The sequence below is a fragment of the Alligator mississippiensis genome, chromosome 5 (assembly GCF_030867095.1).
Source record: "Alligator mississippiensis isolate rAllMis1 chromosome 5, rAllMis1, whole genome shotgun sequence".
Classification (NCBI taxonomy): domain Eukaryota; kingdom Metazoa; phylum Chordata; order Crocodylia; family Alligatoridae; genus Alligator; species Alligator mississippiensis.
Genome location: NC_081828.1, coordinates 158865817 through 158882935, shown reverse-complemented (window position 1 = coordinate 158882935; position 17119 = coordinate 158865817). Strand labels below are relative to the sequence as shown.

The 17119-nt window shown below is 41.4% G+C and overlaps 2 protein-coding genes across 3 annotated transcripts in view; one reads left to right on the top strand and one right to left on the bottom strand.

Annotated features, from left to right (window-relative positions):
• The first annotated feature begins 1683 nt into the window (after nt 1-1683).
• MALSU1 (mitochondrial assembly of ribosomal large subunit 1) lies at nt 1684-9225 on the top strand. The gene is made up of 4 exons (XM_014603032.3): nt 1684-1888; nt 2670-2848; nt 5679-5760; nt 8965-9225. Exons 1-4 carry the CDS (start codon nt 1711-1713, stop codon nt 9120-9122), a joined length of 597 nt encoding a protein of 198 aa, XP_014458518.1. The 5' UTR covers nt 1684-1710; the 3' UTR covers nt 9123-9225.
• A 5042-nt stretch (nt 9226-14267) lies between these two features.
• The window catches only part of IGF2BP3 (insulin like growth factor 2 mRNA binding protein 3), a 174337-nt gene continuing 171485 nt past the window's right edge, over nt 14268-17119 (bottom strand). For both annotated transcript variants that reach the window (XM_019497885.2, XM_006276980.4), the window contains one exon: nt 14268-16823. In XM_019497885.2, the coding sequence (XP_019353430.1) occupies nt 16722-16823 (102 nt within the window). In that variant the 3' untranslated portion in view covers nt 14268-16721. The remainder of the gene's footprint in view (nt 16824-17119) is intronic.

The window sequence follows — 17119 nt, the reverse complement described above, 5'->3', positions numbered from 1 at the left end:
CTTCTCAATCATATACCCTGGCACTCCCCCTCTTTGGGGCTTGCCATACCCCCACGGGGCTTCTCAATCAGATCGCCCCTCTCCCTGGGGCTGGGGTCTATGTACCCCACACACAATCCGGGGTCTCGGTCCCCCGTCTGCAACTTACCGGTTGTGCCCGCGACCCACTGGCCACGCTCCTCGCCGCCAGTTGCGCATGCACTGGCGTGCGAGCTGCGCCTTCCCTGGCGCTATGAAAATAATGCACCCTCTTGGCACTAGGGCACCCCACACTCTCTGGGGTCCCTGTGATTGAGGCCTCCTCCAACCCCTACAGCCTCACCCAAGCCTCCGGGTGTAATAACAGAGCCAAACAAACACAAGCCTCCTGGCTGTAACACAAACATAAAGCCCCCTGGCTAAACCTTGAGTGCCCAATCCTCTCAGGGCTATCATGAGCTGTACTCACTCATCAGGCTTCTCCCCATATCTCAGCTGAGGGAGCTCCTGCCTCTCCAGCTGCTGGCAGAGACCTGCCAGCTTAGCCTCAGCCCTGAGCTTTATAAGGGCCAGGCCCTGCCTCCTACAGGCAGCTGGTTCCCCTTGGTTGCTCCAGCAACCGGCAGCTGCGCTCATTACCTGAGCAAGCCTCAGCTGGGCTCGTTATGTCAGGCCAGGGCGCGCTCACTCGCTCCCTGGCAGTTTCTCCTTTCTAGGAGCAGGGGCACCGAGGTGCCCTGCAACAGTGCCTTTTTACTCACTCAGGTCCAATGACAGACCTTGCTTTAAGAAATCGCTTAACCACAGGGCTCATTTTCTTTACACTTGCCCTATTTAGACACCGCATTTAACAGCTCCCACCCTATTTTTGCACCAATTCTTTAAAAAATCTTCAACCTGCCGCTTCAGGGGCATGGTCACGATCAGCAACATGACCAACTGTCCCAATGAGCGTGCGAAGGGGGGCAAAGAGGTCAGACTATTCTCCACAACCGGTGCCCTCAGAAAGCATTTTACAGAGGAGGAGCTTGGAGGTCAGCGGTGTCTACTGCACAGTTGCCGGGAATGGCTCCATCAGACAAGGTTCTTTGGGTGAACTGATCTTTTTAATTAGACCAACTTAAATTGTTGGGGAAAAAAAAATTAGCAAGGTTTCGGGTTTTAAAAACCCTTCGTCAGGCTGAGGAAGTCTCTGCAGTTGGGGTGTGCTCGTCCTGGATTTGATTGGGAGGGGTTAAACGCTTGAGGGCAGTTGGCACCAGCGAGACCACTCTGCCTGCTCCGAGGCGCACGTCTTATTTGAGTGTTTTCTGTCAGGCATGAATGCAACGTGCTGATTTTATCCGCAATTGCCTTGTTTGACTACAATATTTTCCTCCGTTGCTGTTGATAGTCCAGACTTTCTGTCTTGTCCCCCCCCGACCCCAGCAGGAGGCGCTTGCAGAGCCTCTAGGAAGCCCCGCCCCGCCCCCAAGGGCAGCTGCCGGCAATCCCGCCCTCTCCCCGCGGCCCCGCCCGCCGGCAACCATCCCCCTGGCCCCGCCCCCTCCCCGGGCTGGAAGCCGAAGGTCGTACGCATGACGTCTCTACGCCCCGCCCAACCCGTGAGACTTGACCGACAGGCGCACGGCCAATCAGAGGCAGGCCCGCTGTCCAAGTTGGCCAATGTCCGCAGCACTCGCACGTAGCGGGTAGAGTGAGCCTTGGCGCCGGCGCGGTTGAGCGGCTGGCATGTGGGCGCGGGGACGCTGGCTCGGTCGGTTGCTGCTGCCGTTGGCAGCCGCTCGCGCCCTGAAGGCGCCTTGCCGACGGCTCGGCCCGGGCTCCGCGGGCTGCGGACTGCAGCCGGGGGTGGCCGCTGGCCGGGCTCTGGGCAGCGGCGAGGAGAAAGTGGCGTGCGGGGCACCAGGTACAGCTGGGGGCGGCTGGGTAGTGGTCGGCGCTGCACAGGGGTTGGGAGCAGAAAGTGGAGCAGTCGATCCGGGGTGGGGAGGGGGCGCGCAGGCCTGGGAGCAAAAACCAGAGCAGCGGGTCGAACGCGCAGCCGGGAGCGGGAAGCACAGGAGTGCATTGGGGCAGGGAGCGGGAAACAAAGCAGTAGACCAGACAGGGAGTACAGGGCTGGGAGTAAGAAGCAGGGCAGTGGCAGTAGATAGAGCAGGGGGCAGGGGCCCGGGAGCAGAAAGCCGCGCAGTAGATCGGGCACGGAGAAGGGCTCGGAGCGGCGCTCCGACAAAACACAGGGTTTGTTTATGGGACGCCTGCCGGAAAGGTTGGCTGTCAGGGCCCCTGTGTCCTACAGGTGTCTGATGCAAGTTCGGAGCTGGTCAATTTTGCGTGTGGTTATTCCCCTTGCATGAATGAGTCCAGATCGGTTTGTAAGTGGGCTTATTTAACCTGGCTGTATAGAAAAACCTTGAAGCCTACCTTAATGTTTGCAAAACTGGGCAAGATCATGGTAGGGACAGAGAACAAATGGATCTTTATCCCTTGTGACAGGTCTTTGTTGTCACACTATCATATCACAGGAAGCCTATTTTTATATATTTTAATTTTTTATCTTGCAAAATCCTTATTAGCATGGTAACAGACATCTCTTCATTATAGGCTTCTCAGAACTACAAAACTGAATATTTTTACAATAATCATGAAAGTGCTTCCTATTAAGTCACTGTCCTTTTCTGTTCTAGGTCAAACGCTTTCCAACTTCAATATTGATTTTGTTGTAACTTTACTGAGGCAGGAAAATGCCAAAGACATTTGTGTCATTCAGGTGCCTCCAGAATTTAAATACAGTGACTACTTTATAATTGTGAGTGGAACTTCTACAAGACATGTCCAGGCAATGGCACAATACTTGCTGAAAATGGTAGGATGCTTACTTCTATGTCTCTTAATCAGAAACATATTCTGTGAAGTTAAATTGTCTCATTTTTATAAAGGTAACAGAATGCCAAGCAAGGAGAGGTTTAATATTGTTCATATGGCCTGTAGCACAAAAGAGTAGCTAGACATATGCTTTCTCACAGAGTAAATTCTGATAGAAAGATCTCTCCATACCCTGACAGTTGTAATGCAGAGTTTGGGGGAATAAAAAATTAGGACTTTCAAAACAGAGAGGATAGTGCAAGCAACTGTGAAGTTATACATGGTATTTTATAATGGTGAAAGTAAAACTTAGTTGTGCATGCTAAGAAAAAACAGCTTATTGCTATGAAAAAACATAGCACCTAATAAAAGGTCTGATCTTAAATACTGGATTTGGCTGTCCCTTTATTTTTCCTGCAAGGAAATAGGATCCAAAGATCATCTGGGGAAAGAGCAGAAATTAGTGTGGAAAGAAGGAATGCCAGCATTATGGAAATCCCCAGAGACTATGACACTCCTCTGTGGCTGGGGAGGGAAGTGTTCAGGCCAGGCATGTAGCTGTGTGTATTATACTTGCACATGTAGAAGTTGTTGAGTAAAAGTCTTGCTTTCCCAGTGTTCTAAATGGAGGTGTCCCTCACCACCTGGGACAGACATGCTTTGGACTGTTTACCAGTTTGAAAGCCACTGGCTACTTGACTTCTGTTAGACTGTGATGGGGGTGGGAAATTTAAGAGGCCATATTTGCTTGTTGTGGGGTGCAGGTGAATACACCCTGATAATACCTTGCGATAGAGACCTATGAATATAGACCTAGGTCCTAGCTCCAGTAACACCTGTGCAGGGTGCTGACATGGCTCAAAACTATAGCTTGGGTTCTTTTTTTACATAAATCACCTTACACAGTGGGCCTCTAGGACCTGAAGAGGGCACATCAGTGTTGTTATAACATTAAATGTAGTGGGTTAACTCTTTTGATTGCTTTACATAATTACAATGTGCAACTTCTCTGCCTTTTTTTAATGAGAAGATCTAAAAACATTTTAATCTAAGACTAGTGGCTCTGCAGATCACTTTGTTAAAGATACTCTTGTGTATTCTCTTATAACAGCCACATCCTACCCCCTGCCTCATGTGGTGATTTTAAATTTAGTGAGGAATACTTATGCAGCTGATAGAAATCATAGTTACATTTAATGGAAAAGATCTAGCTAGCTGCTGGAAAAGCACTTGTTAGAACCTTTGCTTGTGAGTTAGCACTGCGTGGCTAGAAAAAAAGGTGAGCAGCAGCAGATCTCCTTTAGTTGGAATTGGGCTTATTGGTTTCTTGCAGCCCATGACTACTGGAGTGTAGAAAAGATTTTCCCTCTGCTCATCATGTCTGACTCCTGTGAGCTTTTGCTCTGCCCTTGTTTTACAATGTAAAAACTAAAGATCATGTTGATATGTACCTGTAGTGATATAGGTCTGCCCAGAAGACTTGCAGAGGCAAGAACTGCTCTAGGAGGACACCTGTTTATTAAAAGTGCATTACCAAGAAAGCACAGCTGCTTCCCTCTGCTGGGGTTTGCTGAGCTGTTCTGTTTGCGTTCTGCAGGCTTGGGGCTCATTTCTTTGCGTTTGCTGCAGTGTCCCTCCAGTCCTCTGGTTTATTTTTCTGAATGTAAACTTGGGCCAAGATTTCCCTCTCTGTTCCCATATTCATGTACATGTTGTCTGTACATTTGGTGGGTTTCTCAGAAACTGTTCCTCTCAGACTGAAATTCATTTAGGTTCTTTTTAAAACTAGAGGACCCTTCATTCCTTGCCTGTTACTTCTGTCTGAATCTCTCTTGCATTCTCTAGCCTTTTACTGATTGATAACTCCTTGCTAGACTTCTTTCCCCCCCTTTTATAGTCCTGTAGGTTTTAACCTTGAGGTGTAGAGGAGCTGGAAGAAATCTGCAAAAGAGGAGGAAGTCCCTGCTAAAGCCTTAAAGATTTCAGGTACCACTCTCTTAGCTGGCCTGAAATAGAGTGAGGATCCTGATCTCAGGAATCCTGGAGAAGTGCCTGACATTAGTGATCTCCTTGTAAAAATCAGGAAGCTTAATAAGCTTGAGACTGCTGTTTGAGGCAATAGGGGCCAGAGCACTTATTGCAGACAAGGTGGCTGTGCACCAGTTAATGTCTAGGACTTGAGTGTTGTATATGCTATATAAACACTATCAACTGGTAGGGTGCTGCTGGATAGGCTGCACTAAGTAGTCAGTCTGTTTCTTTTCCCAATCCCTTTTAGTGCACCGTGTGAACTGTGCCATTATACCTATTGTTGCCTTTTACTCAGCAAGCATGCATTGTGTAAATGTTACAGTTTTACTCTCCTGTAAGTTAGATTCAGACAGAAAATTTCAGCATGAATTTTTAAAAAGCCCAATTATAGCTGTGTCTAATACAATTCATACCTATTATGCCTTATCTCATGGTGTATGCTATAGCTTTTTCTACTTCAGGCACTAAAAAATCTGTGTTTAGCCATTAAAAACTTTCTCCTGAAGGCCCCTATTTCCTTTCTGTCCCCAAAATGGAGCTGCAGTTCATGTTCTCATTAATGCAGGAAAATAGTGCTGCTCCTGTTTTATTTGGTAACTGGGTAGCTAGTTACTATTTCAAACCCTTTCAAATTTTTTTTTTTTTTTTTAAAGGTCTACAAATGGACCTGTTGTTCCAGGATTAGTCTTTTTCATTCCACGTTCAGGGTAAATTCTGTAGACAAGATTAGCTTGCATCACTTGAAAATAAACATTTCAGAAAATCTATTTTCATGTCAATTTGCTGCTTTTTCTTTTCAGTACAAGCATCTGAAACAAGATGATGATCCTTATGTCCAGATTGAAGGGAAAGACACAGAGGACTGGATGTGCATTGATTTTGGTAAATATTTATTAATTTCACAAATGCTTGTTCTGTGAGAGGTTGAAAGAAAAATCTCACTGTAAACTTTAGCTGCAAAAAGGTTTGGAGATCTAGAAAGGCTCGATTTTTCTAAGTCGAGTTTTGTTTTGTGAATTCCATTAAATTTCTATATAAAAGAAGATCTGTGCCTTTGAGACGAATGGAATAACAATTCTTGACTAAAAATAGCTCTTGCCAGAGTAGGGATCAAAGAGCAGAAGAGATTATCTTCATGAGGCACCTAGAAAAGTGACTTTCTTCTGGTTATTTTCAAAGTACAAAAGGGAATTGAATATGCTTTATTCAATTATTATTGAACTGTTGAATTCACATTTCTCCATTTGTTCTGTTAATTACAAGATTCTGTCTGATAGATTAAGAGCTTAAAAGGATTACAGTTAACTTCCCTGTTCCTGTTTAAAACAGTTGACAAAAATATTTTTAAAGACTTGGGCCTCAAGGTGCACTTCTCCTTCAATGGGCACTTCTAATGAGACAAAATTTAAATATTTAGAAAAAAGAACCACTTCTGTCATTAAAAGCATCTTAGGAAGGGCTGCACAATGAAATGACAACTTAGTCAAATGTGGCAAAATTTGTGTTGTGGAGTAATGATGCCAGAAATGGCAAGTAGGAGACCATTTTAACTTATTGCTGTAAAACAAACAATAAAATCCATTAAAATTAATACAGTGAGAAATTGAACCAATTTTTTTTTAATTGCCAATAGGTCATAGTAATAATACACAGAAAAAGTATCATTTAATTTTTCCACTAGGAAATATAAATAAAAAGCCCACAAAATCATAAAAGATTGCTATAATCTTTGACCAGTCAAAAAATACAGTCAATTGATAATATTTGACCAGTCAATTGACTGGCTTGCAAACCCTACACGGGGTGACAACAACCTTGAAAACTTGTATCAGACGCGCGCACACTCTGCTGCAGTTTTTCAGTACTATGTTCATGTTGGCTTTGCACTTGAAATTTAAGTGATTATTTTCTATAAAGCACAGGGTGGGTTCGATTAAATCAAATAGATTTAAATCACTGGTAAGGATAATCAGCATATGTTCTGTGTTTCTCTTTAGCCCAATGTTGAGAACTCTGGCTATGACAGCTTCCATCTTTTGTCGCGATTTTGTTCATAAATTGTCATTAGATTAGGCCAGTTATCACTATATTGCTCAAAATAGTCCACAACTGAGTTCCATCACACATCTTGTGGGAAAATTAGTTTGGTTCCTCCTGCTTTCTTCAGAGCAACTGCTGCAAAGCGGTTGTTACAAAAGTATTTTGCAATTTCAACAAAATTCTACTCAGAATGTTTCTTGTTCGTTTCTACTGCCCCTTCCTTCTAGCATTTATCTCCATTCTCCTCTTACTTGCCCAGATCTACTCCACCCCCAACAATCCTCTATTCATTTAACTTCTTGAAACTTTGCACTTTTAGAGAGAGGTAAAGGTTTGACTCTGTGTACATGCAGCTTGCAGAGACGATATGGCTGATGGGTAGGTAAATCAGGTGTTAGCTCCAGGGATCCTAGTTTTCTCTGATTAAAAAAAAAAATCTATATATTAGTGGTGTTTAATTTTGATCATGGAAAAATGTGGATTTTTGGATAGTTTTTTTTAATTAAGAAATTGGGTTGATTTGTTTTTATTGGAGAAAGCCAAGATCCTTGTTTCTCTCTCATTTCCATATGCTGCTGTTAATAAGGATATTATATCTGGAGAGACAAATCCACTGTTTGAGAACTGAAACTAAGCATCACAGAGATGCTTAATGGGATTTTCTAGACTGAGCACTGAGTCCTGTTGGGTAGAGTGGTTTTCTTTAATCTTTACTAATCTATAGATGAGCCTCTGAGAACCCCAGTAAGAGTGGGCCCCTAATAGTCCATGGCCTGTTGTGACCTATTTATAAAACTTTTTTAGAAAAGTTACATGAATATATTGTCTGAAATACTATATAATTAGAAGTTATCCCTATTCCATGATGATATCTTTGAGCTTTAACATCTCTTAAAACTTATCTTGATATAGGTGTATTTTTTTTAAAGAGCATCTTTAAATCAGTTTATTTAATCATTTTTTATTTTTTAAATAAAAAGAATCCAATTTTTTACTTTAAAGTCATTTTTTTTCTACCCTGATGAAGTAGCACAATGATTCTCAACCAGGGTGTCATTGCACTGTAGGGTGTCTTGAGGTCCTTTCAGGTACTCAGAATGCCATGCAGTGTTAGTGCTTAGGTGGGAAAATATAATAAGCCCAAAGATTTCAAATAAGAATTCATAGTATTAAAAACATTTGACCTGCTGTAACCCTCATGAGTTCTTTGCAACAGAAAAATTGCTCTGTTTTCTACAGTCAAATCAGTGAAAACAAGAGCTGGAATTTTCTGAAGGCTGCCTTGACCCTAAAGAGGGATAGCTTGAGTCAAAGATGAGAACTCCTGAAGTAGCAGAATGTATAACTTCCCTGCAGACTCTTAATTATTTAATCCAGTAGTACAAATGATATTCCTTTTATTACTTTACATGCAAGCCATGTTCTGAAAGCAAGCTGAGAAGCTGAAAGGAGTAAAGTAAATAAAAGTTAACAGGTACAGGCAACTAACTTATAAAAGTCTACTTAAGTTTTGCAGTTAAGGCTACTGCTCCATTTTTATATACTACAAAAAACACCTATACATTTTAAATATATTTCTGGCATTCTATTGTGCTTATACCATTTCATAGGAGGATGCCTAATTTTCTGTCCATCAATGATAACTAGTCTGTACTTATAGATATAAAATACTACTTTTTACATATACGCCTCACCATTCTGTCTCTGGATACTAGATTATCCGCTTTTCACTTCCCAGTATAGTTCTTGCTTCATATCAATGTCATGAGTCATGACACTGAAAGAAAAAAAAAAAAACTCACCCTGGTTTTCAAAGTGCCATTATAATTGGATTGACACTAACATTGCAAGTAGAGGAACTTGAAACTGTTGAAGTAAAACTAAATGTATAAAATGGCAATGTAGTGAAATGTTCTCATAGCATTTGGTACTGCATGCTAACGCATTCTCCTGAAATAATTAAGGAATATCAAGGTACTAGTGTTTCCTACTAGAGATGAGCTATCCATTTGCTGCTAGTTTATTGTGACACTTTGTCTTCTACAGGTAGCATGGTGATCCATCTCATGCTTCCAGAGACGAGAGAGACTTATGAATTGGAAAAGTTATGGACCCTCCGCTCTTATGATGACCAGTTAGCACAGATTGTTCCAGAGTCATTACCAGATGACTTCATATTTGGACTCGAATCTCAACAACAGTGATCAAAATCTTTCTTTCAGGAAAAAAATGTCATATGTATAATACAGCTAACAGCATTCACCACTTCAGGATTTAAATAAAACTGAATTAGTTTTTGGTTGCAAACTGAGTTGGCTAACTCTTGGAAGGAAGAGGAACTGCTGTGCTTTGAAGCAAAGATAGAATGACTTGAAGGCAATACCACACCTGGTTAGGACAGTAAGTGAATACCATATTTAACAGAGCGCTTGGTACCTAACTTCCACAATGGACATAGGCAATTTTATGAACAGGACTGTATTATCTCATTGCTTTGGATGGGTAGGAAACTGAATTCCATGACTGAAGAGGTAGTGTTTTACTTAGTGATTTCAGGTTGGTAACAGTAGAGAGTCCATCACCTTCATTCTTTTGTAAAGGAAGATGAACCCTATTTACCTCTATACAAAGAGCTCACTGTATTTTGATTATTATTTAAATAGTCATGAACAGAAAACTACTGGTTAACACAAGGCATAACAAAGTTGTAGGTAAGCAGTTATGATACTCTTGTATAGACATGCTAATAAAGCTGGCATTGGCAAGTTTCATGTAACAAAAAAAAATCTTGTCTGATAAACCAATCCAATTAACACAAATTTAAAATGTTACAATGAAATGCAATCAGTAGCCAAATATTGTGTTAATATTAACAATAAACCAGATGTTGATGAAGGAAGCAAAAAAACTTCTTTCTTCAGCATTATGCATCTGTGGTATATTAAACTTATCCTTATAGTTATTTCATTAATGCTACTCAGTTATGTAGCTTATATCTTCTCTACACATGACATTTTAATAATTGGAGCATTAAGATAATAGAGAATGGAAATAGCTAAGTATTAGCCTGCCTGAATCTATATAAATACTAACATTCTTCAAGTTAATGGGAAAAGATAGATGTTTGTTGTTAAGCAGGCAAAAAAAAAATCTCATCTAGAGATTATAGGGAAGCAGAGATGGAAAGGACCTCTAGAGGTCATTTAATCCAACCCCCTGCCTGAGGCAGGATCCATATATATTTAAAACATCCTAAAGAATCCATGATCTAAATTCTGTATAAGCCTACTGCTAACACAGACCTAACACCCTGAGCTGTCACTGATTAAAAGTAGGGGAGCCATGCCAGCTAGTGTCCTGCTTCTATTTGTTAATGTATGCTCAAGAGATCCCAGGTAGACGGCTATGCCACCCACTACTGAGGAAGTTAAACCCCCCCAGTTTGTACCAATCTGATGATGGGGTAAAATTTCTTCTCGATCCCAATACAGTGCAGCTGTATCACACTGCAGACTAGTATTCAGTCTGTGTTCTACCAAGACTACCCAGTTCTTTTCCACAGTGCTGCCATCCAGCCAAGTGTCACGCATTTTATATCTGTGTTTGATTATTGCTTCTAACATGTAGCACCTTGCATTTGACCACACTGAACTTCATCCCATTAGCTGTAGAGCAGGGGTAGGCAACCCCCCACATAGGTGCCAGTGTGGCACACAAAGCCAATTTGCTTGGCACGTGTATCTGGGGGCAGAAGGCAGGGAAGGAGCTGCACTGCCACAACAAGGATCAGGCTCCTTGCAGCTCCCCCACTATCTGCCCTGGCACGCCAACATTTTACAAGCTGAGTTTGTGGGTGTTTTCAGCACTGTCCAAAAACATTTCCGACCCATACTCTAGAGAGTATGACCCAACTTTCCAATCTGTTGAGATCCTTCTGAATTGTGCTCGTATTCTCCAATATGTCCTTCCCAATTTTGTTATCTGCAAACTTGCTCAAGAAGCTATACCAGCATCCAAATTGTTAATAAAGATACTGAACAGCACCAGACCCAGAACAGACCCCTGTGGGACTCCACTTAACCTCCCATCATTCTGACATGGACCCATTATTACCTTTTGCTTGAGGCTATTGAGCCAGTTATCTGTCCATCTTGTAATTTTATCTAGCCCATACATCTCTAATTTATGAGAAGATCATGCAGGACCTTGCCAAAAGCCTTGCTGAAGACCAGATTCAGTATATCCACAGCATTCCCTTCATTCACCCAAGTAGTTTCTCTTTCAAAGGAGCTCAAGCCCTGCTGTCTTGAATTCATTCAAACTCAACAAAATCTCTTGTGTTATCTCCTCCCTCAGATTGCCCCTTTCCTTATCCACATAATCCTTATTAGGTGTCTGGCTGCAGCTGAATTTGTGTGTGAAGACTGAAGCAAAGTAACTTGAGTAGATCCTCCTCCCTTGGAGGTAGAGTAACTCACTTAGCTGGGAGTAGTAGTAAGCTACTCTCTTATGGTATATGAACCAGCAGAGGGGGAACAATTTGCATCACCCTCAGGATTGGGCCTTCAAAACTGCCTTTTACCCACACTTTGGAAATTCATGCTTTTGATCTGCTTTACCTACAAAACAAAGTAACTTGGGGTTCTGCATTTTCTGTTAATACCAGTTTTCTTCCTCTACTTAGAGCAGTAAGAGTGAGTTCAGAGGAATGTTGTTTTGTTTCAGAATGTATTTGTAACTTAATTCCACATTAGATATGAATTGCAGGAGCCATACGTGTTTGCCCTTTATGACTATATCCCCTAAAATTTCATTGCTATGAAGTTAAGATTGCTTCGTTAGGAAATGGCTGTATTCTCCCTAAATGCAGTGAGAGCCATCATTCTGGCTGCATTTGTATTGCAGAGGAGTCTAACTGCATAATCACATACTGATTCTCAGCACTGTTATTTTAGAACAATTCTGCAATTTCAAATACTCATGCAGTGCAGTCTGTACTATGTGTATGCAGGACAGTTAATTAAAGTCTGTGTATACAATGTGTCCTGAGTGAGGCAAGAGCTCCTCTGAAGCCTTTGTTTCACAAACCATTTTAAAAGATGAGCTTTAGAATCTACACCATCTGTCTAGTGTCTCCTATTAAGAGGCTACCAGAGTGGCCCCTTTCACATGTGCGTGTGTCCCCAGCCAGCTGGCAACTGTCAGCAGCAACTGGAAGTGGAGAGACCCCAAACCCCTTCTCCATAGCCCTCCCTGCCACCAAGCAGCTGTGCACTGCAGGGCCAGGGTCAGTGACAGCTGAGGGCATGGGGCCAGCCCAGGCTCTAGGCAGAACTTCCTGCCCAAGGCTAGATCACAGCCCTGCACAGCACTGCCTGGGATGGCAGCAATCACACTCCTAAATTAACCCTCAATGAGATCTGGCACAGATATTCAATAAAAAGCTTTAACAGAAAGTGCTTTAGGTTTGTACACATCTGTCAAGGTTAACTTAGAGTGCAATCTGCCATTTTTAAAACACTCGTAAGAGCTGTTAATGTCTGTTTAGTTATTGCTTTAAAGTACTTTCTGCCTGCTTAATATGTGATGTGTGTAACGCAGGGGTAGGCATGGGTGCCAGAGCATGGCACACAAAGGCATTTTGCTTAGCACACATCTTTGGGTGGATGGTGAGAAAGGGGTTGGGACTGTGTTGCCACAACAAGGAACAGGCCCCTTGCAGCTCCTCCACCATCTACTTTGGCACGCCAACATCTTCCAAGTCAAGTTTGCAGGGTTTTTTGGCACTCTGCCCAAAAATATTGCCACCACTGGTGTAACATCTGTACCTAGCCATGGGGAATAGCTGAAGTTGTGCATACCCTTTAACTTTGACATATCCTGGCTTAAGTGCTTAAGCATGGCAAGCATAACCTTTTTAATGTGGCATTTTTTTACATTAAATTGTATTACATGTACAAATTTATCTACATTGCTGCACAGAGCATGGATCTTGAAAATTACAGCCCACAGCTTCAGAGGTTATAGCAAGTAAAAATGGAATAATAAAGAAAATGCTTAAAGAGCATGAATTGTAGCTACCATAAATGCTCCAGTTGTAACACAAGGTGGCTATTTTTAAAATCTCTCTGTCAAAGAGTAAGTGGGAACAATGCCAATTCTTAAATTAAGCTTTAAGCAGCATCCCTGACCTCAAAGCTAGCTACAGCTTTTTTCCATGCTAAGACTAAATCTTTGTGACATGACAGCGCAGCCCCCTCCTGGCATTGATTTCTCACTTCCCTCTTCTTGCAGGAGTACCTGATATTTAAATCATAAAGACAAAAGTGGAATACAAAACAGCTATGAAGTAAAACAATTGCTCTGGATTCTCTTAGTCAGTTCCTCTTCCAAAGAAATGTCAAATATGTTTTCATTCTACCTCTCCCAAACAAAAAGCCCCATTCACCAGGTCCCTTTTCAGTTATCCAGTAGCATTACTAGAAATTAAAGGGTAGATACCCCTTAAGAAACTTGAAGCTAGGGACAGGAATGTCACTTCTGCACACCAGCATTGCAGATTCTAAAATTCCAGGGATGGTGGGATTTACATGACCTATCTGAAGGAAGCTGAAGCAAAGGACAAGTGCAGCTAGCAGCCCCCCCCACCCCCCCCAAAGAAAGCAACACTAATATCCCTTACCCCCAACCTCCCTGCAGACAACCCCAATCTCTTTCCTTGGCATTTACTCTTGGTTGTAGCATGTGGGTAGAGCCTTTCCAAATAGACCTAGGCCACTCAGAATAAGGACCCTACGTAACAGCTGCGCCTACACTAGATGCTAACTGAGCAGTTGTTACTGCACAGTCATTTCTGTTACTGCACAGTCATTTCAAGTAAACAAGTATGAAATGACTGCGCGGTAACCGGAGTTACTGGATAGTCGCACCGTGGAACGTAGTTTTCGTGACACTGACTGTGGAGTAGCGTCGCATCACGCTTCCTGCCACATGATGCTACTGCATAAATCAGCATCTCATGTAGACACAGCTAGTAAGTAGCAATGAAACCACGAAACAGGTGGTGTAGCACTGATATGGGGAGGGGATAACAAATCGCAAAACTTGAGACCAATGCCACTCTTGAGTATGGCAAAAATTCCAGCCATCGGGGTTTTAGAATATTTGTGGATTGCTGCTGCTCCTTATCCAATGGCTATTATAGAAAAAGACAAATGGAAAACAAAATAATTAAACACAAAATCTAAACCACACACACACACACTCTTGATTAGAACAAACTTAAATAATTTCGCAGATATTTTGCATCATATTTTTAAAACACAAAAAACCACAACTACATCTGATGATAGGAGTTCAACTCTTTATTCCATTCAGAGGCATCTGGCAAGTGGAGCTGCGTTGGGGGGCACATTACAGATGAAAAATGATCCATACTTTGCAGATGTTGAAATCATTTACAGTATTTACTTTCTAGCTATTCCCAAATACTCCAAATTACCAAATCTCAATTGAAAATAAAAACATGATTTACCACACTAAGTCTAGAAATTTAAGAAAGATGACAGTATTTAAGTCAGCAGATGTAAATGCAGCGCCTATTCGTAAAATAACTTTTATGGAAAATAAGTCAAATCCTTCTCAAATGTTAAGAAAGGAACGTCGGACTTAGACTTAAGCCTCAACGAAAATTAAAATGCTATGACTTTTCATACTTCGGTAATTTTAAATTAATTGCAAGAAAATCTAAGGCTAGATGAAGGTCACCGTCAAAAAGGAAAAGAAACTCATTTTTCTCTGCTAAAACTACAACATAAGTTGGTGGTTTTTAAACCAATTAGTAAAGGAGATGCAGGAAAAACACTTCAGACCATTTTCAAAAATTATCTAATCTGTACAACAATGATCTTTGGGAAAAGTATCTATTCTATGTAGAAATGCCTCTATTTCAATATGAATCTAAGAGGTAGATCAACAAAATGATGAAACAAATGTTTTTTGCTAGTTGTGCCCCTCAAATCAGTGCAGCATGGTGATTCTGATCATCTCATGCACAAAAACATCACAAAAAAGGTTCAGAGGTAATAGCATGGCTCTGTAGACCACACACATACAGGCGCGCGCGCGCACACACACACACACACACACACACACACAGCAGTCTTTATGCACCATGTGTTGCCACATTTTTAAAACTGAGGTAGACTGAAGTTTATTGTAGAAACTTGAATGTGTAATATTACCACAATCATTATTCAAATTACATTCTGAAATTAAAAAAAATTTGGTAGCTTTCCTATTATCCCTGCCTTTTGACATTTTTTTCTTCTAATGGTTGGTTGCAGAACGTGCATAAATCCTGCTGCATCTATTATAAGCCAGGCAAAAGAGGGTTTTTTTTTTCCTTATAGTTTTAAAACCTTCAAAGTGGCTTAGTGTGGCCCATAACAGCGGCTGGATATGTAAACTTAGCCTTTCATTATCTTTACATGTGATCAAACAGTGTTTGACCTTCCCCTTTCGTGGTAACTGAAAGCAGTATGATGCGATCTGCAGTGAGCAACAAGGACCACATGGCCTTAAACATGCCCCGGCAGACCAAGTGTTCTATCAAACTGAAGATGAAGCTTGCTCTTTGAACAGAATGGCAAAGTCCAAATGGGCTGCAAATGTTTAAATGTAGCATTATTAGGTAGTGATGGTCAAAGGCACAAAGGGTTCATGCATTCAATCAAGTAGCACAAAAAAACCAAAATTCAGCCTCCTGCAGCCTTCTAATTTTTTCCCCCAACCCCAGCCTCTTGCCATCACTTCCTTGTTCTGTTCCCAATAAAGTACCGTCACAAACTTTTTCATCCCATCTTAAAACAAAAATAAACGGCATTGCTGCTATCAAAATGTTGGCATCATTCGCTATCTTTTGAACATTCGCTGAATTTTTTTTAAACAAATGATGGTGTCGAAACCCTCAGAAAATCTGAGGCTGTATTTTTTCCATCTTACTCCCATCAGCCAGCAGCTACAAGCATCCTACTATATTTTTCCCCCAGTAATTCCGTAAGTACTCCAGGCTGGTGGCTGATCAAATTTTAATTTTTTTAAAAAAATAAAATGCTCAAGAACTATTAGCTTTATAAAGTATACAAAATACCAAAAGAAAAAAAAAGCAAAAAGGAACAATTTCTCATTGAGGTACTAAATGCCTGAGGTAGTTTAGTAAAATGCATATTTATCTTTTTATGCCCTGGCCAACACCATGCAACACTTCCCCTTAGGTTATTCATGGCAGTGTTATGTAAAAACGCAACCAAATTTTTAAAAAATGCTACTTGTTTAATATTGGGACTAACACTTAAACTCTTGTCAATGCCCTTGCTCTAACCCTAATCCACCCACAATCCCACCCTCCAATTGTGTTTTCTTTTATGACTGCACCTATAAGAGCAATGCCTTTTTTTTTAACCAGTGAACTCAGAAGAGAAAGCTTCATTAAATCAAGTTCTAAAATTGTTGGGGAATAATAAGAACAATAAAAAAAGACCAACGAGTTTATGTTAAATTGTGAGAATAGAACAAAAGGGAAGTGAAGGGGTCCTTATTTTAAAGCTGGGTTTCAAAAGTTTGAGAGAGCCTAAAGAATACATTCTCAGAGACAGCATTCAATGGTTGCCTGGTCCTCAAACAGGTGACTGGCTTGGTGGAACTTCTGCATATAACTCCAACAGGTGTTCATCACCTGTCCATCTGTAACACAGTCTGTCTTTGGTCTGGCATCTGTCTCTGATGGGCCATTTTCTAAACCTTTATTTTCGTCTTGGCTGAGGCTGTCCACTTTGCGCTGTTTTTTGCTGTTGCTGTTGCCTTCTTACCTGAGCCAGTATTTCCTGAATTTTCCTCTGGGCAAGCTGCAGGATAGAAAGCAATATGCTTTGACTGCTAACTTGTTACACCAGTTTTTTAGAGCTCATCATTAGTTTTCCCCCACCCCATTTTATTTAGCACCAGGGTCAGTTTCCCATCTATAAAAAGGGAAATTTATAAAGAGCTTTGAGATTTATGTACAAGCAGCGCTATGCAAGAAGTAGTTTTTACTTAACTGATCATCATGTGCCCTCATCATGTGCATAGATTTTTTTTTAAGGATAGGGTTGGGTGTTTTTAATTATTGATGTGTACAGACCAGGGCCTTTTATTACAACCC